Source organism: Megalopta genalis, chromosome 13, assembly GCF_051020955.1.
Source record: "Megalopta genalis isolate 19385.01 chromosome 13, iyMegGena1_principal, whole genome shotgun sequence".
NCBI lineage: Eukaryota > Metazoa > Arthropoda > Insecta > Hymenoptera > Halictidae > Megalopta > Megalopta genalis.
In genome coordinates this window covers 11,388,378-11,411,933 of record NC_135025.1, presented here as the reverse complement: position 1 = coordinate 11,411,933, position 23,556 = coordinate 11,388,378, and the positions used below count along the sequence as shown (strand labels likewise).

The 23,556-nt window shown below is 36.2% G+C and overlaps 1 protein-coding gene and 2 long non-coding RNA genes across 10 annotated transcripts in view; 1 reads left to right on the top strand and 2 right to left on the bottom strand.

Annotated features, from left to right (window-relative positions):
* The window catches only part of CASK (peripheral plasma membrane protein CASK), a 599,783-nt gene that overhangs the window by 481,838 nt on the left and 94,389 nt on the right, over window positions 1-23,556 (bottom strand). For all 8 annotated transcript variants that reach the window (XM_076526056.1, XM_076526057.1, XM_076526055.1 and 5 more), the window contains 5 exons: window positions 20,544-20,719; window positions 16,350-16,472; window positions 11,406-11,595; window positions 10,856-10,977; window positions 7,349-7,528 (listed from right to left, as the gene is read on the bottom strand). In XM_076526056.1, coding sequence (XP_076382171.1) covers window positions 7,349-7,528; window positions 10,856-10,977; window positions 11,406-11,595; window positions 16,350-16,472; window positions 20,544-20,719 — 791 coding nt within the window. The remainder of the gene's footprint in view (window positions 1-7,348; window positions 7,529-10,855; window positions 10,978-11,405; window positions 11,596-16,349; window positions 16,473-20,543; window positions 20,720-23,556) is intronic.
* Window positions 4,702-7,396, top strand: LOC143260491 (uncharacterized). The gene is made up of 3 exons (XR_013034706.1): window positions 4,702-6,400; window positions 6,480-6,734; window positions 7,263-7,396. It is a non-coding gene; the product is annotated as an uncharacterized LOC143260491 (long non-coding RNA).
* On the bottom strand, window positions 9,010-10,834 carry LOC143260493 (uncharacterized). Its single transcript, XR_013034708.1, has 2 exons — window positions 10,004-10,834; window positions 9,010-9,248 (listed from the first exon to the last, which is right to left on the bottom strand). It is a non-coding gene; the product is annotated as an uncharacterized LOC143260493 (long non-coding RNA).

Below are 23,556 nucleotides of genomic sequence, written 5' to 3'. Positions count from 1 at the left end.
GAATATTTTGTGTTTCGTGGCCATTTTTAATATCCCTCTGAACGGGAGAACAATTTCAAACAGGTAATCTGATTCTGGCTTTAAATTGAAAATCCAAGGGAAGTAGTATATCAGATAAGTAAAATTCAATATCGACCAAGTTCTCGAATAAATTCAGCGACCGGACGATTTAAATAAATTGCTGCTGTGTTATAATTTCTCCGCTGTGAAAACTTTGAACATATTATAATTATCGATATAATATATTATATATGTTTAGCTGCTTGCGACCAGTGCACGAAATTTCTATTTCATACGAGCTCGTATTTATCTATGTTATTAACACTGAGGATATTAATCTCTAAAAGTGACCGATGCGTGTTGCTTTAGAAGAATTTATAATTATCTGCAATGTATTTGAAGGCAGAATTTATTTGCACTTCTCGCAGCTTTTATTAAACTGAATTTTTACTAATATAAATTTTTATTAATTTTCATTTTCATTAATATCAATTTTTATTAATAGCAACTTTTATTAATTTAATTATTGTTAATATAAATTTCTATTAATGTAATATTTATTAATTTTAATTTTTATTAATGTAATATTTATTAATTTTTATTTTTATTAATGTAATATTTATTAATTTTTATTTTTATTAATGTAATATTTATTAATTTTTATTTTTATTAATGTAATATTTATTAATTTTAACTTTTATTAATGTAATATTTATTAATTTTTATTTTTATTAATGTAATATTTATTAATTTTTATTTTTATTAATGTAATATTTATTAATTTTTATTTTTATTAATGTAATATTTATTAATTTTAACTTTTATTAATGTAATATTTATTAATTTTATTTTTTATTAATGTAAATTCTTATTAATTTTTATTTTTATCAAAGTAAATTTTTATTAATGTAATTTTTATCTAATCATTTTCCATGAAAGAATCCTTGAAATTTCGACAACTTTAAAATGAAAAATGTGAAATAGTTAATTTTGACTATCTTGTTAGGTTTAGCGTTGGACACTATAAGAATATAAGGATGTTCGACTTCTGTCCCCTCGCGTAACTTATTTTCCCGTGAACACTGATCACGCGTCAATCGCATTTTGAGCTCGGTTTGTTTAGTGTTGAAACGTCAGGCAAGAAAAGGTATTTGAGATTACCTGGAATGCATGTGTGTTTCACAGCCACCCAGACTAAGATTCAAAATTACGGTATCCGTTTACTAAATACCGCTCGGTCCGGTTAATTCCAGCCAGCTCGAACCTGGCCGGCATCGATAATTCACCGCGAGACGCTCGCCGCGAAAACTGTTCACCGAATATTTGCCCCTATAATTAAACCGGCGGTGGTTGGCAACAAATTAAGAATACAATGGCGCTAATGCCAGACGGGTTTGTTTCTTCTATATCCGTCCGCGGCCCTCCATTATCCTCTCGCGATCGAAATAGGCCACGGATATATCGATGTCCTTCAAATTTAGAATGAAGCGCACAGAACGACGCACAGTGGCAACTTTTCCTAAAAAGTTTGCCCACGATACAAAACGTCGTACGATTTCTATGAAATTCGGCGGCAATCTTATTTCTCCGAGGTTGCTGAATTCGAATGTGTCATGAAAAATGAAAAATCAAGATGATGATTTGAATCAGTTAGCTGTTGCAATCTCTTCGAAATACGTGTAAGTTATTGTACATTTTGTGCAATGACGAGTGTACTCGTCACGAAGACGTGGCAATATTTCGTGTTGTGACGAGTATAGTCGTTATGCAGATGTGGCAACATTTTATGCTATGACGAATATACTCGTCATTAAGATGTGACAACATTCTGCGTTGTGACTAGTATATTCGTCATGAAGAAATGGTAATATTTCTTGTTCTGACGAATATACTCGTCACGAAGGCGTGCAAACATTTTGTGTTATGACGAGTATACTCGTCATGCAGATGTGGCTACATTTTGTGTTATGACGAGTATACTCGTCATGCAGATGTGGCAACATTTTACATTATGACGAATATACTCGTCATTAAGATGTGGGAACATTTTGTGTTATGACGAGTATACTCGTCATGAAGGAATGATAATATTTTTTGTTCTAACGAGTATACTCGTCATGCAGATGTGGCTACATTTTGTGTTATGACGAGTATACTCGTCATGCAGATGTGGCAACATTTTACATTATGACGAATATACTCGTCATTAAGATGTGGAAACATTTTGTGTTACGACGAGTATACTTGTCATGAAGAAATGGTAATATTTTTTGTTCTGACGAATATACTCGTCGAGAAGGCGTGGAAACATTTTGTATTATGACGAATATACTCGTCATTAAGATGTGTCGACATAACACAAAGTGTTATCATATCTTAATGATGAGTGTATTCATTATAACAAAAAAATTACCATTTCTTCATGACGAGTATACTCGTCGTACAGATGTAGCAACATTTTATATTTTGACGAATATACTCGTCATTAAAATGTAGCAACATTTTGTGTTATGACAAGTATATTTGTCATGAAGAAATGGTAATATTTTTTATTATAACGAATACACTCGTTATATTAAGATGTAACAACATTTTATATTATGACGAGTATACTCGTCATAAAGAAATGGTAATATTTTTTGTTATAACGAATATACTCGTCGTTAACATGTGACAACATTTTATATTATGACGAGTATACTCAGATATAAGACAAGAGTTTCATAGAATTATGGTCAATTAAATTGTTTGAATAGAGTTTCCATCACAGTAAATAAATTATGCGGATCGCTGAACTCTTTCTGCATACTTTCAATATTTTTATACAACATTTTATATATATATATTTTATATATATTTTTTATATTTTATACAACATAATTTTTGCGTAATTGTTGTATAATTTTTAATATATACGTACATGTAAGTAAATTAAACAAAATATTTACTCCAGCAGCGTTCTGGAGTAAAATTGCAGTTTGACCAACTTTTCTTGGACAAATACAGCATTGTGTGCGACGTGACTCTCTTTTAAAGACCGTGGGACTGATTACACGTTCAGGTGGACAGAAATCGGGCAAACGTGTGATGCTCGACTCGCGGCGAATCGGGCATCCAGGAGACAATGCACGTGTCCATCGTTGCCGAGCGAGAGGAAAATTAATAAGTCGGTTCACGCGGGCCTATCGTGGTTCCATTCGGCTATCAAGAGCAAAGGTTCTCTCTCCGCGGCGCCGTGGAAAGCGACCGACCCTCTTCTCTCAGTCCAGCTTTTTTCCCGCCACCTGGTTTCTCTTTCCACTGCGGCGCTCGTCCCGCTCTTTCCCACGATCCTTCCCCCCCCCCCCCTCCACGTGTTCCTCTCGCTACAGCCACGGAATTTTTAAATGAGAATTTTAACGATCGACCTACATCTCCGCACCCTATTTACGGTGTATCACGGGCAATGTCAAACACCGCGGTAAATATACCGGGCCGAAAAATAAGAGGGACGGCGATCGCCGGCACCGCACGACTCCGCCGCTGTCACCCACCCCCCCACCCCATGCATCGGCACCGATGCCACAGCGGTCCCAATCGAAGCATTAGGTTGTTTACAACTTTAGCAATGTTTCAAAACGCAAAGACCGCTTTATATAGGTCGTTGAATTCGTCCTGACGTCGACTATAACATTGTTAATGTGAAGAATATACAGGGTGTCCCAGATTTTAATGTTCAAACTTTGTCAGTATATTCTATGGCACAAAGTAAGAAAAGAATGTTATGTAAACATTGGTCATACAGAGCTTTATTAAGAAGTTATAACAAAAATTCAGAATAGGAATAGTAATCAACTTGCTGTTACTGCGAGCATTGGCTTGAATAGATGCCGTGTGTTTATGTAAGCTGTGTTTATTAATACATTTCGAAATGTATTAATAACCATTGTTGACAATACATGATTGACATCGATCGAAGATTTTTTTTATTTTTTATTTTTTATTATATTATATTATATATTATTATTAGTATTATTAGTATTATTATTAGTATTATAATATATTATAACTTCTTAATAAAGCTCTATATGACCTATGTTTACATAACATTTTTTTCATACTTTGTGCCATAGAATATACTGACAAAGTTTGACCATTAAAACCTGGGACACCCTGTATATTACTAATAACTCACTAAAGGTATTAAACAAGAAACGAAATTTCTATCAACTAAAAAAGAAATAAAAAGTAAAAAAAAATCTTCGATCGATGTCAATCATGTATTGTCAACGACGGTAGTCATTTCGAAATGAAATCAATAAACACAGCTTACATAAACACACACGACATGTGTTGATCTATTCAAGCCAATTCTATTCAAGCAAGTTGATTACTATTCCTATTCTGAATTTTTGTTATAACTTCTTAATAGAGCTCTGTATGACCTATGCTTACATAACATTTTTTTCTTACTTTGTGCCATAGAATACACTGACAAAGTTTGAACATTAAAACCTGGGACACCCTGTATAGCGACGATTGAAAAATCAAAGTGACTTTAACTTTTTATTTGGAAACCAAAGTTTTCTTAAGTTTTTTAAATTGGAGTTCATAGAAGACCGAGTACTAATTAATTTTTGTTCGGAACATTCTTTTGTCGGAGCACCGGAAAGTGACTGAAAAGTCACGATAGCATGTGTTAATAATATAATAATGTAACGAAATAATATAATAATGTAAGTATAATATAAGCGTATAAATAAGTTATCGTTAAATACGAAACTATTAAGCCTTTGTACTCGAGACTATTTTAATTCCAAAATGAAGACGTTTGTTACAACCTACAGTATTTCTATTTGATACGATTGTTTTTTATTCGATACGTATGAAATTGAATGAGTATGCTTACAGAGTAAACTTCTCTATTATGTGACAATTTATCGAACACAGACTAATTTAATAACGTGAACATTTTTTTGTAAATAGTGTATCAATTTATAATAAATTGCTTATTTTATTTATTTATAATAAATAATATAATTAATTTTATTTATTAATACGATAACACAGACGCATCGATATTGTCGTACTTGCCAAATATAATATGGACAACAAATTTAATTGAAATATAACTAGTTGTAACTTTACATGCGACGTAAATGAAATACAATAGTATATGATTAATACAAATTTTAAGTCATCGTATTGTTTTAATTGTCACTATATATTTTTTACTTGACAATGTTATAGCTGACGTCAAGACGAATTCAATGTCTTATACGTTTGAAGCGGTTTTTACGTCTTGAAGCATCGGTGAATGTAAAAATGGCAATTGAAAATGGCACTGAAAATGGCACTGAAAATGGCATTGAAAACGGCACTGAAAATGGTAATTGATAGGAACGGAATTGACTGGCCGACCAAACGATTTTCTCATACATTTTGTAAAGGCTCAGCTTTGTCCGAGGATCATCTAATATCCGATCCGATCGATCGATCGCGCGAGACCTTAGGGCTTTAAAGGAAAACGTTTTCCCATCGACCTGCATACTGTTTTCTGTCGTTCGTGCGGAGCTTGCCAGCGATTTACCGCAAACGCTTAAATAATTGAGCCAATCGAAGCGAAAGTGGTGTAAGTCAATTTTTTGCTAGTTTGATTCAACCCTTTCCAGGCCGACGTCCAGTACAATTGGACAGCGAAAACTTACGAAAATAAAACTGGTCTCCGATCGAGTATACACGTATATACGAGATATACACGTATAAGAAGCTAATTAGAAAAATAAAAGTTTAATTAAATATTAGAGTATTACATATTTCTTGAAACGTTTGCTTCCTTTGTAATAAAAATATTTTAAACTTTTATTTTTCTAATTAGCTTCTTCTTTTCTTCTATTTAATTGAATATTAGAGTATTACATATTTCTTGAAACGTTTGCTTTTTTTGTAATAAAAATATTTTAAACTTTTATATTTTTCTAATTAGCTTCTTCTTTTCTTCTATTTAATTAAATATTAGAGTATTACATATTTCTTGAAACGTTTGCTATTTTTATAATAAAAATATTTTAAATTAAATTGAATGTAAAATGTTTTTATCGCAAAGAAAGCAAACGTTTCAAAAAATATTTTAATACTGAAATTTAATTAATTTAAATGTAAAATGTTTTATTGCAGAAAAAGCAACGTGATGTTTGCTTATCTTTGATGTTAATGTTAATGTTTGCTTATCTTTGATGTTAATGTTAATGTTTGCTTATTTTTAATATTAATGTTTAATGTTTGCTTATCTTAAACTTAATATTAACATTAACTTACGTACGTTAAATTGTTTCACTTTTGTTTCGAGAATGTTTGCCATACAAACAAGAAGAATTCGTCTCCTTATTATGACTGGTGTCCAGTTTCACTTCTAACACAAGTATAAGATTTATATATTTATATATATTTATTATATTTATATATAATTTTGTTGATAATTTTTTGAATTTCTGTGGAAGACGATAATTCTAATCAACATAAAGATGAAGATTGAGAGTCAAGTGTAAATTAAATGAGGCCTCTCGTACATTGAGTGCAGTTTGATATGAATCGCCGTCTATGTCTGGCCTATGACTGACTGTTTTCACTTGAAATGGTACTTACGAAGACTGATAACGATATGGTATCGTTTATTCCGTTTACTTATGTAATACAAACTGGCATTAGAAGAGTATTACAAGAGAAGAGCTACAATAACATCGTAAATGGTTTTCGTAAGTAGAATAAACGACCATTGGTCAGACATCGAGTAAGTCGCACTTCGAACGCAGTTCCTGAAACTATTACAAATGAATTCCAAATAACACTTGGACCATCATTTTCCTCTGAACTATAGTTATCGTGACCGATCAATAGATTACGAATTATCTCTGCGAAATTCGAATTTTCCCCGTCGGTTTATTTTCATGTTTTCAGCTTCTCATTCGATCAGCTCATTTTTGCCATAAGTAAATAAAATCCGCAATCTAACTTATATCTTATCACCATAACATCCGCAATCGTGTTACGTTGTCTTCGTTCCTAAAAATGCGACCATCCCCTAAATATTATACCAACATTCGCTCTTCGAAGTGCATTATTTTAAACGAGAATTTGTCTTAAATTATGTGGTCACTCCATTTACGAGAAATTCGTTACATTCCTCATTCGCGTCTCTTACCTATACGTACTTTTAGAGTTCACGACTTACTTCAACTTTCCGATCTAGCAAAGAATAATACCAAAGATATGTTGGTTCACAGTGACGCAGTTGTTAGCGAAAAACGATTGGTAACAGCTTCTGCAGAGGCTGTCAGGGATTAGTGAAATAAATTATCCGAGGACTCACCCTCATATGCGGCTGGACCAGAAGTTCACGGAGCTCCCGGAGATCGGCTCTGTCGATGTTTCGTATTGCTGAGTGTTCGATTTCACGAAGGAGATCCTCGACTTCCCGTGCACGTTGGACTGCGTCCGTCTGCGGCGCCCGGCACGGCGTTGGAACTCGTGTCGAGATCATATCGTAAAGCTGAAAGAAGAATCGTGAATCATTTTATCCTATTCGTTTCATTGGAGACGGTACGGATATACAGGGTGGGGCATTTTAAACAGGTCACCTGAACAACTCGCTCGTTTTTAAAGATAGGAGAAAATGCATTAGACCAAACTTACTTGGTATCGGGAGACTCATATAATCCGGTATTGCCAATTTTTCTGTAGGTGGAGGCGTCAAGGAGATATGAAGGTCAATTCTGTTTTTTTAAATAGAACAGTAAGTTTTTTTACTTACATTCTGACAGAGCGTTTCGAGGCGAATACAATGAACTATTATGAAGGTCGTTCAAGGTCACTCAAAGTGGCACAGAAAAGCAAAGCTAAAATACAGTAAAATGGCAAATAATCACACGAATTTGTTTATAAATCTAATCAAAAAATAATGTCATCTATTTACTTGTGTGCAATTTTTATCGTCGTAATGTAAAAGCTAAGATCAAGTCCAATGCAACGACCACAACACTATGACCATGTGACATTTAGTACGAAAAGTCCAGAAATATTTACGACACTTCTAATCCTTCGCTGAAATGTATAAATCTCTGAATTTTTCTTCAAATTATTTTCTAAAACAGATAATTTAAAATTACCAATAATGTTTGAAGATACAGATAAGCGTACAATGTGATCGAATGTTTGTTTATCTTTTGTGGCCCGTGTTACGTAATACACACACGTGATACACAAGTATTCGAAGAGTACTCTAAGACAATTTATTTTCTCTTGCAGTTGACTTTGGGTGACCTTGAATGACCTTCATAATAGTTCATTGCATTCGCCTCGAAACACTCTATCAGAATGTAAGTAAAAAAACTTACTGTTCCATTTAAAAAAACAGAATTGACCTTCATATCCCCTTGACGCCTCCACCCACAGAAATATTGGTAATACCAGATTATATATGAGCCCCCCGATACCGAGGGGGGATACCGATAAGTTTTATCTAATGTATTTTCTCCTATCTTCAAAAACAAGCGAGTTATTCAGGTGACCTGTTTAAAATGCCCCACCCTGTATAACGTGTACGCCAGAGTGTGTACAAAATCGAATTAAAATAAGAAGTGTATTCAGATGAAGATATTTATGCTCATGAATTTACTCAGCTGTATTCTCATAGCGCTACTTGTTGTAGTAGCAACTAGTAATGCCATGCACATAGTGCCACCAAGTTCTAGTCACTTGTATAAACGTAGTCTACAGAACACTCGGTTCTTGCTAAGAAGCCTAAATTCGTCGGTAACGTCGGGCGTGATGCGATAATGATACCACGGTTCAGAAGACCACGAAGACATATTTCTATACCTCTGCGATTACAGTCGCATTCAGAAGCAAAACGAATTGTCTCTCTCTCTCTCTCTCTCTTTCTCTCTCTCTCTCTCTCTCTCTCTCTCTCTCTCTGTCTCTCTCTTTCTCTCTATTGAATCACAGAATTTTTCAGAAAAATAGTCGCAACGGTACATTGTGCCTAATTATGTATTTTGCTTTGCTTAGTCTTTAAGAATATTTACATCCGTTAATCAATAAATAGTAATAATAACAGTTCTTGAGGAACTAGAAAAGATTTCTTTGAGAATCATTTCATAAAATTTCCGTTGCAGAATGAGTTTAGATCTTCTACAATCTATCCATCCAGTGTGCACTGGAAACTGCGAAAATCATGGCTGCTTTGGGATAATTTTGTCGGGAGAAGAGATCTAAAATCAGAAATATTAGTTGTAAAGAAAAACACGATTGATTTGCGGTATGGTCCTAGACAGCGAATTTTAGACAGTACTTCTTAGACAGAAAACCCTCAAATAGCAGATTTTAGAGAGTCAATTTCAAACAATCAATTCTAGGCAATCAATTTTAGACAGTCAGTTTGAGAGAGTCAATTTTATAAACAGTCAATTTTAACCAGCAGATTTTTACAGAAATTTTATGGGGAAATATGAGTTACTAAAATTGAAAACACTTTGAAAACATAGATGGCGTTACCGGCAACAGCTCATTAAAATGATTAAACAAAGAATTCCATTTCTATTTTGCTCATGTGTCTTGCAGACAATGTTTATTTCATTTAAAAACGATAAAAGCAAATAAAATGTTCATTTCTCTTTGACCACAAGCAACCTTCTACCAAAAGAAAGATGCGTTTTGCCATTAGGACAACATTAGTTGGCAAAACAACGTGTAAAAGTGGAAATTAACGTGAAGATTCACGGTCTAGCAACTTCCATTATTCTGACGAAAGTCCAACGTATACTAGAATTTCGCATGTTCGCCAAAGGATCGAATTCGCGGTGAAACAGAATAGTTCATTGGGAAACCTTTAGATGTCCCATCGTGTCACGTTGAAAGTGCATCGCGCGCGGTTGCGTTGGCCAACAGCATTGTTTGCATCATGGTACGAAAGAGGGGAGAGGATCTCGGCGATCTACATATAGATCTCTGGAGCCGATCTACTCACCAGGATGCCTGCGATTTCAAGGAGGTCGCCGGCCAATTCGGCCTCGCCAATGAACATCAGCTGGCAGAGTCGCATTCTTTTCGTTTCTTTCTCTTTCTCTTTGGAACACGCGACCCCTTATCCGGCACAAACGAGACGCACAGGCACATCTATAAACCCCGTCCCGTGATCCAGCGATCCCGCGATCCTCCGTGGCATTTTGTTTACCACAATAGCACGTCAGCCATCTTGACAGCCGAGGATTGAGCGCTTGCGCCCTTATCCACTCTTCCCTCGGGATAAAAACATAATGATGTGCCCGGAAGGGGTGAGATAAGAGGACGGTGGAAGTCGGAATGATCTTGAGAGGGTTAGGTAAACCGATGGTGGCGCCATAGCTTATCAATCTGTCATGTACCATCGACGCAAACAGCTCATTAAACAGATAAAAATTCAATTGATGACAAGAAACATTCGATCGATAGAAATCCTATAGAAATTCGTGGAAATATGTCGCAAGAAAATTGAAACTCGACATCGATCGTCGGTTCAGAAGACGGTCCCTACAATACCGACGCACGATCAGGGTTTAACTGCAGCGGAGAAAGTGCCACCCTGCAACCACCCTTGATCCAATAAATCAATTTCGCGTGGTCGGTTCAATAATCTTTGCTGTACAGAAAGTAAAGGGCTGCGGCAATTTGGAGAATTGTTAAAAATCAATTTCCAGAAGACGAGAAGAATAGGGTCCCTAGAAAATTGAAAGCTTACTCAGTGGGCCGAGTACTACGACAAAAGTGTATGTCGAAGGAAGACGAAAATTGTAATAACGATGTGAAAGCAAAACGGTGACACCTGTTAGCGTATTCGTACCTCTAAAGACGCTCGAAGACGACGATCGTGAATCGCTTCCAGAATGTCATAGCGTGTCAGTCTTCCACCCTCTTGAAGTAGCTCAATATCATCTAGAGAGTCTAAAATTTCTGCTACAGGACCTAAAATAGAATTTCATTCATATTAGATGACGATAAGGTGTTCCATTCGCAACAAAGAACTATCTAAAACGAGTTCTATTTTTTTATCTATCGCAAGCGTTCGTGACCGAATTTTGCTAATTGATCGAAGGCGAACAAGATTTCGCGTGTCGCAGATTGTTCAATAAATAGAACGGCTGACAGGAAAAAGGACTTACAGACTGGGAATTTCAAACTATCTGAAAAAAATCAATACGTTCGTAGCACTTTCGAAAGGTTAAAGCGCTATATAAAGTTTCTTTAAGATCATTTAAAATTAGTTTATTGAAACCCACGCAAACGACGCGCAAGCGTTCACCGCCTCTCTCCAGTCCTTTTTCGCGAGATCTACGAGACGAGCGACGCGCCGGATTATTTCGCGGGTATATATTCTCCTCGATCGTTCATACCTGTGGTCGTGTATTTATCATCCCCTATATCGAAAAAACTATCGCCATTAACCTCCGAATAGCCGGCGTGCCATTTCGATGACGAAACCGCCGCCTTCACGGCCTCCTTCAGCTTTCGCCTCGCGTTGAATTTCTTAAGCTCTTCTATAGTTTCGGCTAGATGTGTTCGGACCACGCCCTTGTCACGATCCTGCAAGTGCAACAGAGTTCATTTACCAAGAGCACAACTTCGCCCCGCTCGATGACACACGGGCTCTACGTGGCAGGACCTTTCAGTGTGAACCCGCGACCAACTTTCTTCGACGTGTTAGACCAACTACGCGGTGTGCAAATTTCGCGGAACATTCGTCGCCTTTCTTCCCACAACCGAATAGAATTTTGGGACATTTCTGCAGCTGTTAAAAACAACGCCGCGTGTCACAGTTCCACATTTTTTCCCTTTTTCTTTTTATACGTTAATAATATATACAGAAACTGTAAATTTTTTAACATATAGAAAAATTGCGAATTTTTTTTAACATATGCAAGGATTGTAAATTTGTTGATACATACAAAAATTGTAAATGTGTTCATATGTGCAAAACTTGACAATTTTTTTATATATACAAAAATTGTATATTTCTTTACGTCCATGAAAATTATACATTTTCTTTATATATATAAAAATTTAACATTTTCTTTATATATACAAAAACTTAACATTTTTAAATATGTAGAAAAATTGTAAATTTTATATAGATTAATTAAGCTGTAGAATGTAAGATTTCAAAATTAATCGGAAAAAGGAATTATAAAAACAAGAGGCTAGAAAAGTAATTGAATTCGGAACAGCAATAATATGATAATTAGTAATAAGCGATAACATTTCGAAGTACCAGATTTGGTACTGGGTTCGTGAAATACGTGTCTCGAGCAGGGAAAGAGTTCAATCATGTGTGAACAATGAACGAACTCGTAAAACATTCATACGCAGCATTTTCGAATGCTGTACAATAAAAGTTTGATCAAAAATTGTTACTTTAAAATGGTCATCGAAAGAATAGAAACACAAATGGCATATTTCGAAATATCGCTGTAACAATTTCTGGATATTATTCCATCGTTAACCATTGAGAAACCGTCATTTTGAAATTTCATAAATTCCGTCGTAACCGAAACTTTCTCCAGGAATCTTTCTTCATCTGTTCTCACCGGATCTTATAGGGCGAGTACATTCCTCGAGAAGTTCTACATTCTAAATGGAACTGATTAAAAAGTTCCCATAACTCTTACACCGATCTCTCGGGGTAGTTTACATTTTATAGAAAATTATCTGTGGCAGGGAAGTTTTGAATTATTTAAGAATCACTGGAGAAGGTGTCACTTCAAGCGAATTTAAATACTTCAATTAAGTAATTCAATTTAGTAATAATAACAATAAAAAATAATAATAATAATTTATTCGTGTGTAGGAGTAGAAAAACCCTTTGTTACAGAAGAATTAATTTAAAAAAAGAGAGATTTTATGTAGCAATTCCGTAAGTTCCAAACAAAGAGAGAAAAGGGGGGGAAACAGGAAAAATTATCTATGGCAGAGAAGTTTTGAATTATTTAAGAATTCCTGGGGAAGGTGTCATTTCAAGCGAATTTAAATACTTCAACTAAGTAATTCAATTTAGTAATAATAACAATAAAAAATAATAATAATTTATTCGTGTGTAGGGATAGAAAAACCCTTTGTTATAGAAGAATTAATATAAAAAAATAGAGAGATTTTATGTAGCAATTCCGTAAGTTCCAAACAAAGAGAGAAAAGGGGGGAAAATAGGAAAAATTATCTATGGCAGAGAAGTTTTGAATTATTTAAGAATTCCTGGGGAAAAGGTGTCATGTCAAGAGAATTTTAATACTTCAACTAAGTAATTCAATTTAGTAATAATAACAATAAAGAATAATAATAATAATTTATTCGTGTGTAATAAAAAAAAGAGAGATTTTATGTAGCAATTCCGTAAGTTCCAAACAAAGAGAGAAAAGGGGGGAGAAACAGGAAGAAAGAAAAAATATTCGAGAAGACAATGTTACTCGAGACTCGTAAGATATCCGCGCGTACCAAATAAATTCTGGCGCTTCAATCTTAACGGCGAGAGGAATAGCAATTGATAACGTTCGACACGCCGAAGGTGGAAGATCTGGAAGATCGTTTTACGACGACAGCGAAAAACTGGCTGGAACCTTCGATAGTTCCGAGTATCGGTTAACGAGAGTAGCAACAATGCGTTTTTCGCTGTCAGTCGTCTATTCGCCGGCGAGGTGTTCGCCGGTGAGATCGACTGGGAAACATTAGGGGCCCCGTGAAAAGATTTTATCGAGCGGCCGTCCGATATTTCTCGCGAGACACAGGCATAAAGAATTCACGCGGCAACCGCGAGCGCCGGCCTTACGGCGGACAACGCCGTTTTAATGTCGCGGGAACGACCATTTATACGGGGCCGCGTCCTATGGTGGAGTCCTTAGGGGTTCAGCGGATGTGCGGTCGCGTTCAAAAAACTGTAACTGGCACAGGGAAAAATATACACCGCTACAGTTATTTTCATTAACCGATGGAACTTTGCCCCTGCTATAGCGATCGATAGCCCAGTTGCACGTGTGTATTGCATCGATATATGGGGTGATTCCAAGCTTCACTACCTTAGGTCACCGGCTAACCGTCGTGTGTCACATAGGTGTGCATTCTCACTTTATTGCACCATACGCTGGCCGCACATGCGCACGCACATTCGCCGGATATAATAACAGAAAATGAGGCCGTTTATCGAAAGGCTGATACGATATAAAAAGAAGCAGATACCGCTTGTAGCATCTGCAAAATAGAAGTCGTTAACGCGAACGCGCCTCGACGTGCGCCGGACACGATGATGCCGGCGCGTTACCAGTTGCACGTTCAATTACCGTCCACGATCTAAATGTACCGGCCGTCCGATTTTTTAAACACGGTTCGACCGATCCGGTTCGCGAGAAAAACAATTTCGGCGGGCCCCGTTTACTCGCAGGATTAAGATTGAAGCGGAACTTAGTTCATTTTCTGTTTTTGCGTATCGTGAACACGTAGAAATTCGGACTCGTTAGGTTCGACCGTTCGAATAAATGTTTAACCGATTTGTACAATGCAGTAGGAAAAATCGTTGATCAAATTTCAAAATGTCGCTATTTTGTTTATTACCGACCTTCTGTTTTTGCTCTGATTCATGCAACAGCCGAACTCAAACTAATCGAGAATGTCGAACAAATTTTCATTTCGGATAAAGAAAACGACCGCGGTCATGGTCACCGTGGGACTATCTTCTTGAAATTTTTTCAATTTAAAAATAACTATGAATGTTATTTTTTGTAATATTTCTTATATATTATTTTTTATAATATTATTTTTTATATATTATTATTTATATATTGTTATTTATAATATTATTTTTTATATATTGTTATTTATAATACTATTTTTTATATATTGTTATTTATAATATTATTTTTTATATGTTGTTATTTATAATATTATTTTTTATATATTGTTATTTATAATATTATTTTTTATATGTTGTTATTTATAATATTATTTTTTGTATACTATTATTTATAATATTATTTTTATAATATTATTAACTTACGACCAATTTTACAAATACTATTTACGAATGAAATCTTGCAACCAATTTTATACCTACAATTTAATGACTAAATCTTCGCGAAACAGAGCCACGAACGAAATGAAAGTGTCCCGTAAATGTATTAAAAAATTGCTAGCCATTCGAATGAAATTATTTTTTCAAATTATAGTCGGTAGATTTACTCTTTTCAATAAATAACTTCGAGAAATATTAAACGGTCGTTTCATAGCAATTTCAAAAAGAATCCACCCTATATACGGATCGTAATACATACACTAAATTCTCCCCAATTGTCCCTCAGCTTGGAAACGAAAGTGAACAACTTTGGAAAAGGGGACACGATTATACGAGTCTTACGGCTCGTTTTTATAATTGCCGATTATCAACACAAAACTATAAAACTGTGAGCCGCGAGGCTCGAAAAATCCCCTCTTCCCAAATTGTCCATTTTTATCCTCCGAGCTGAAGGACAATTGGGGAGAATTTACTACATATGAATCGCGTGAACTTCGGACGTTTACAGTTGAAACGTTGAAATTCGATAAGGACACTGAATGGAATAATGAAGATTCCGCCGTGCTAAACAAATGTTATCCGCGTTTAACGCGTATTTTACGCGAGACTGTGAACGAAACGAAATTTACCGATCGAAAAGCAGAAGCCGGTAAATTTGGGATCCTCCGTAGATCTTCGATAATGACCATCGGGATCGGCCGCTCGTGGGAAAAATAATTGGACGGTCTGCGTAAGGATAGCGTCCGTTGGAAACGGGCTCTTGCTGGTTGCCGTGTATAAATGAGCCGTTTATTTTGAAAGTGGCCCAAGTCCATTTATTTGAAAATCCAGATATTTAAGGTTTTTACGTTTTAATAAATTTAAAAATATTGCTAATTGATAACATGGTGGTATAATGTTTTTGTGTTCCTAAGGGTCACTGTGTTCTTTCAGCTTTGCTGACATGAAATTATATGTATAACATAATTATATATAAATATTATATATATAACATAATTATATTATATTATATAATATATATATATATATATATATATATATATATATACATATAATTATGTTATATGTATTTATATATATATATATATATATGTACAACATATTATATAAATACATATAACATAATTATATGTATAATTCGCATTTCTAAGTGTGAATATTAAAATAGCTAGCTCGATGTTTTTGAAAAATGAACTTAGGTCACTTTCAAAATAAACGGCTCAAATATAGGTTAAAATAGGTTTTATCCGCAGTCGCGCCGGGCATTCCGTAGAAGGTGACTTACTCTAAGCCATTTGTGGTTGAGAACTTCCTGAATGGTAATCCTGTGATTTACGTCCGTCGTAAGCATTCTTTGTATGAGGTCCTTCGCGGGATCGCTAATGCAGTCCCACGCCGCCGCCTTCATCTGGAAATTTCAGGAATTTCTTCTTACCGATCAAAGAAAGAACAAATAAGAAGGATGAACTGGAGACGTTCGTCGCGCGGGCTCGCTCCGCAACGGAACTCCGGTTTAATTAAATTGGACCCCCTGTTTGCGCGGTCAACAAACGTGCCCGAATAAATACGTCAACGTTCTTTTCAACAGGACATTCGGCTACTTTTTCCAGCCGGAAGCTGGATGTATTTCAAATATTTGCGAAGATCCGGCGCATCTAATTGTTCGAAGCTTTTTGCTACGGAGAATCTTTACAGCGACGAGCACGGTTGCGTTGCGTTGCCTTCGAATAAAAACGTCTTGCAAACGAGTTCCAATCGTATTTTTGTAACAAGCAGGCTGCGGAGTTTTATGCGGAAATGTGAATTATCTGCATTTATATTTCTTTCATTCATTTGTTATTGCATTGTGTTGGAAATAATGCGACAGTATTTGTAAATTCTGTTCTGTATTTGTTCGTTTCATTTTTCGTTATAAATGCATCAATTCCGCAGTCCGGTAACAAGGCATGCTCGAGTTAACAGAAAATTCACGGAATCGGGAAAACACGTTTTCCGAATATCGTCAAATTTTCGAGCGACATTTTCTGAGATTTTAACCGATTCGCATCATAAGCGTATATATACGCTCAATTTTCCTGGTCACTATCATCGAAGCGTATATATGTATACGCGGCTGCGTTCGGTATTGAATCCAAATATTTAATTAACCCTTTGCACTCCGCTGTCCCCTCTCGTGGGACATCGTAATTCTAGCATATCACTCGGATGTCCCCTCTCGTGGGACATTAAAGCTTATTAGTTATTAGGGGGAATTGAGTTATTTCAGCGCAACTTTTTTGAGACATGCATGTTTCCCCGAAGTTTTCTCTTGAAATGGTACAAGAAATCAAATCAAAATATAGTAAAATTACTAAGATATATACAAGAAATGTCAGCGGGTTTTGACGAGAACGTGAGAGGCGTGCTCACGACGGTCCGAGCACTTCAAAGACGCCACTTGAAAAGAGCGATAAGACAAGATTGTAGAAGAAAGATCGGTACGCGAACATAGCACGCACTGTATAGTAAGATTTATAATCATAAAATCTGGAGGAAAAGATTTTCAAAGCTGAACTCAGTCTGGTTTAAAGCGTCGAGCGGTATAGATGGATCTAACGAGTGAAAAAATCGGAAAAGTGATTCTTCTCTTGATAAATAAATTGTTTGGTAAAAGTTTTTTTGGTAAATATCATCTTGTGAGTTGGTAATAACAATTAGAAATTTTCAATCTATGTATTTATTCATATTTTTTATTAGAACAATGGCAAAACGTTCAAACACGAATGAGTCTCATGACACAAGTAGTAGCGAAGATGAGCTCCAAATAGACGTTTATACAGATATGTTAGAAATGTTACACAGAAATGTTATTACAGATATGTAGAAGGTTTTCTTCTACAGTTAGTCTATCGTTTCGATAGCAGTGATAGTGATATCGTCCAAGCAACAAGGCGACGAAAGAAAGAGTTCGCATAGATAGTGATTACAACGACAAAACAAAATTATAAAACAAACAATAACAAAATTATAAAAAATAAAATATTGATTTTTTTTGCAAATTTCTCGATTTCAGCCAAATTCATATAAGCCCAATATCATTATGATATGTTAGTTAGTTCCAAAACCATACTAAATAATACGAGGGTCTGTAAATGCCCGTTTCTGCCGAAAAGTGGCGCTGAGTAGCTGGTAGCCAACGTCCAGAATGTTTCGGAGTGCTAAGGGTTAATAAAATAACACACTCCCTAACAGTATAAGATCACAGAGACAAGCACCGATACTGGTAACTGTTACACTGCTTGGATGCAGTGATGATTTGTTATTTTCTTCTCTTTCTTATCTCTGCAATCACTATCGCCGGTGCTGTGCACATACTGAAATTTGTTAGTCGCTAAACTTATTCGTAACCTTAAAAATAGAAATGGATGGAATTCTGGAATCTGAAAGCAGTTTTTCTGATTGTAGTGCAGACAAAATAGAAGAAAGAAGAAAAAGAAGACGAATTAGAGAAATAAGTTCCGATAGCGATGATAGTGATAGTGATTGTGAAGTGCCTATATGCATCCCACACTTCAAATATTACCACACTGAACAAAATTTCTAACAAATAATGCTGAAAAATGATTTTTTTTTACTTTTACACAGTTTTACACTTAAATATAAAATAAACATTTTTCGGTGATGTGGGCCTTTTTTTCATATTTCCATATGATGCAAATTGGTTAAATGTCAAATCGCATCCTGCCGAGTTCTGTAGAAATTGTTTCAACAGCCTTAAAATAATATTTCCGTCCTGGAAAGCGAATTCGCGGACCGTTGTGTGCTGCGCGTGCAATGTTCCGTGATCTTTGAATCTTACGGGTCGACAAACGTTCGTCGCGCCGCACAGTGGTATAAAAGCTCGAGATCATGGTCAAAATCCAAAAAATCGAAGTTGTCGTTGGGGAGTTTTTGTCTTACGGATTGGTTGGTTTAATGATGCGTCCGTGTGTTGGGAAAAACGAAATGTCCCATACTTTTATACCTGAATGGCAATTACACTTCGAATTTCGAGTTTTTCGGGCAGTCATTACTCGTGATCGAGAGCGACAGTACGAAGTGAATTGTTTAAAGCGTGTATGTTTTTGTGGAAGTGTTTTTTTTCCAATTGTGTAAAATGGATATTGTTCCTGGTAGCAAGTACAATATTTTGTACCGCTAACATCTCACGAATTGTTAACTATTACATTGGTAAATCGATAAATTGTAGATTCAAATTATAAAAGCAAATGGAATGCATTACAGTCGAAACTTTTGCAGCCTACGAGGGCCTGCTTTCAAATTTACAGAAGCCATAGTTTATAGCTTCATCTAGCTGCACTTAAAAAATTGGCTGCATCGCGTTGCACTTTTTTCAGTTACAACCATTCTTGTGAGTCAATGTACGGGAAACCGTCTCGTGAGGGTATCTAAGACAGAATAACTTTCTAAAAATCGTGCCAAATTGCTTACATTGTTTTAAGATGTTAGAAAAAAAACAATTTATTAGGCAATGTCGAAAATTATTTTGAAAAAAGATGAAATTTGTTAGATTGAAGGAAATGTTTCAATTTTTGGTTTTCTATTGTTAGGATCTCGTGACAGTCGATACTGTCTAACTAGGAAAGAAGTGTTCCTTATTATTAAAGAAAACTTAAATAGTGGCAATAATTCAATAATAGAATATTATAAGCAAAAAACAAGGGAACTGTATACAGGACCTTCGGCTTCGTAGCCGATCGACCTTCCCGCATAGCCACGAAACCTACCTCGTTTCCCAATTTTTCAAAAACCCATACGCCATATTTGATCCGCCATTTTATTTTTGGAATTTTTTAATTCAGATTCGTAATCAGGATTTCCGAAGATATATGTTCACCAATTTTTGTTGAAATCAAATCATTTTTCCAACAATCCATCCGCCATACTTGATCCGCCATTTTGTTTTTGGAATTTTTTAATTCAAATTCGTAATCAGGATTTCCGAAGATATATGTTCATCAATTTTTGTTAAAATCAAATCATTTTCTCAACAATCCATCCGCCATACTTGATCTGCCATTTTGTTTTTGGAATTTTTTAATTCATATTCGTAATCAGGATTTCCGAAGATATACGTTCACCAATTTTTGTTAAAATCAAATCATTTTTTCAACAACCCATTCGCTATATTTGATCCGCCATTTTGTTTTTAGAATTTCTAAATTCATATTCGTAATCAGGATTTCCGAAGATATATGTTCACCAATTTTTGTTAAAATCAAATCAAATCAAATCAATCAAATCATTTTTTCAACAACCCATCCGCCATACTTGATCCGTCATTCTGTTTTTGGAATTTTTAAATTCAGATTCGTAATCAGCGACCATGAAAACCCTTACATACAAATTTTCAAATAAATCCGTCACTATTTCTTATTTTGACCATGATTTCGAGCTTTTATACCACTGTGCGCCGGCCGAATAAAAGCAGTGTTCCTACCTGTACTCGTCCCGCGCAGATCGCCTCCCTCAGTCTGTGCTGCGAGCCGACGAACGGTAGCGTGCCAGTTAGTAATACATGAAGCAGGACACCGGCCGACCAGACGTCACCGGGTTTCCCGTACTGTTTGCGCTGGATCACTTCCGGCGCCATGAAGTGCGGGCATCCAACACGACCTGGACGACCAAGAACATGATCAGGTGGCCGCGAAATAATCTCCGCCGTGCCGGGAGCAGACTTGAAGCGAGGCGCCAGTGATTGCTTCGTGAGCCCGCAGTCGATCGTTACAATTCGAAGAAACTTCGGTGGGTGTTTGTCAGTTCGCGCTCGAGTTCGCAATAGCGGCCGGGCGGCGCGGGGAGAGAAGAGCTCGGGAAACTGTTACCCGCGCCGGGTATCAGTGACCGGGAACACACAAGAACCGCGAGCACCGCGTCTCGGCGAATTCTCCTATTTATCGGCTAATTGGAAGCTCTTTGCCCGGCGAATCGCGAGCACCGAACTTCTCTACAGGATCTCCCAGAAACGCGGGACCCCGGCGGAAGCATCCATATCTTTCACGCGGACGCAAATTGCAAGCTCCGTTGTTCGGTGGTTGCCAGGCTGCCGGCTAAGCCGTGACGTCACCGCCACGCTCGGATCGGGTGACGAAGCAAGGAGCGGCGAGTGGGAGAAACGCCGGCAACTAGCGTCGACTAGCGGCGGCGTCGCGGCACTGCGTTACGTTTGACCGGAGCAGACGCGTGCCGTAAGCGAAGCCTCTATCGTCGGAGGCGCGAGAGTAGATCCGAAAAGCCGAACTAGCCCGAGATAATCCGAACGTCGGTGACGTCGCGGTCTAGCCGGCAGCCTGGCATCACTGAATGTCCTTTACCATCTTCTATGCTACGGTTTCTTCAATAAATTGGAATCATCAGATGTTTGAATTCCTGTATAGCAACGATATATTATCTCTGCTATTTAAAACTAAAGGCGCAAAGTTCTCTGCTTTATTTAAACGAGTGCAAGAAAAGGCACTCTAATGGAAGATACTATTTTCTGATTTTTTAATAGTAGAACTACCGAGCCCTGAATGCGACTAATGTACAGGTTTCCCCGGAAAGAATCATCCGATTTCAAAAATTTATATTTTAAACAATTACACACAGAAAATTATAATTCAAACACGAATATAACGGGAAAATGTGCGAGTTTTACTTTTTATTATTTTTTTCTCATGTACCAAACCGTTGGATTGGTCGCAGTTCATCCGATAATGTGGTTCTACACAGTTGGCCTCCGAGATTACCCGACCTAACCCCATGCGACTCTTCCTTTGGGGATTTGTGAAGGATCTTGTCTTTGTATCACCTTTACCTACAAGTGTAAATGAACTGAAAAAACGCATTTGCGATGCTGTACAAACAATTACCAGAGATACATTACACCGTGTTTGGCAAGAACTTTCATATCGCAATGATATCATACGTGTAACAAAAGGAAGTCATATTGAACACTTGTAAACAAAAACTCACACATTTTCCCGTTATATTCGTGTTTGAATTATAATTTTCTGTGTGTAATTTTTTAAAATATAAATTTTTGAAATCGGATGATTCTTTCCGGGGAACCCTGTATATCGTTTTATAACAATGACAAGATCGAATTTATTTGAACTTCCTACGACTTTCAGTATACGTTTTTATTAGAATTGTATTATAATGTATATTATAAATAGAATATAATTATTGTAACTGTATTATAATAAATATTATAAATAAAATATTGTTATTATAATTACAATATTGAACGAAGAAGTTCATATAAAAATTTCTGACAAAATATTTTTATAGTGTCGAGCTTTGTAAAAGAAAAAATAAAAAAGTTATTAGAACTATTAGAACAGTTATTTGAACTATTTTCGTAGTTCTCGTGTTATTAAAAAAAACAAAGTATAATGGCTGCAACTAGGACTTCCGCAGAACAGATTCCAAGGAAAAGATTCTAACAGTTGGTAAGTCTCTAGATATTTTAAAAAACAAATGTTCCTAAACACAGCTTTCGCAGCAGAGAGAATCCCAAAAAATGAGCCTAGATTGTAGGATCTAGATTATTGTACCGCGTCTTCCATTTTGTAGTAAAAACGAACTGGCAATTACTTAATTAATTTTTGTCAAAATGGCACCTCAATTATCTCCAAAACAGAGCGTTGATTTATAAAATGGGTAAAAGACGCTTCTATTTGCATCAGCGTAAAGAATATCCGCTTCTTCGGTCCCGCGCTACCGAGACACCTTATAGACAAGCTTTGCCTGTTTTTTTTCACGTACAGCAGATCGACTGCACGGAGCTGAGTGTGTGTGATGCCAACAATCGAATGTTATGGTATGTATAAATGCGAAACGGAATGATACATTCAGTGAAAAGAGAACTCATTAGCGCATCTAGAACATAGTACGAGCATATATATATATATATTTACGTGTTTCGTGAATTATTGCGCGCTAATCGAATCTATAAATATATACAGGGTGGTCCAGGTGACCTGAACATTTCCACCTGAATATCTCCTCCGATAGCGACGTTACAAAAAATTGTATAAAATGTAATCTGACTGGTATCAACAGACGAGTACGATGCAGGAAGTAGTTCCTTTCAAGGTCACCCCGTTCCCCCCGGAATTTTCAAGATCATCCATACTAATTTATGGACACGTGTGTATCTTTTTTATCCTATCGCGTGGCTAACATTAAAAATAGATTCGGACATGCACAAATAGCTTGACCTTGGAGCGACCTTCAAACATGAAAACGAAACGTGAAACGATTACCAGTCGATATTCCAACGCTCTGAGACGAATGCAATAATATACAACAAAAATATCAACATTGACGACCTTGAAAACCCTGTGGGGGGAGAAATGATGTTGAAAAATTACGTCGAAGGTGCTTCATTGTGCTGCTCAAATTGATACCGGTCAAATTGTACACAATATCGTATTTTCTACGATATCGCTATTGCAGCGGAGATGTTT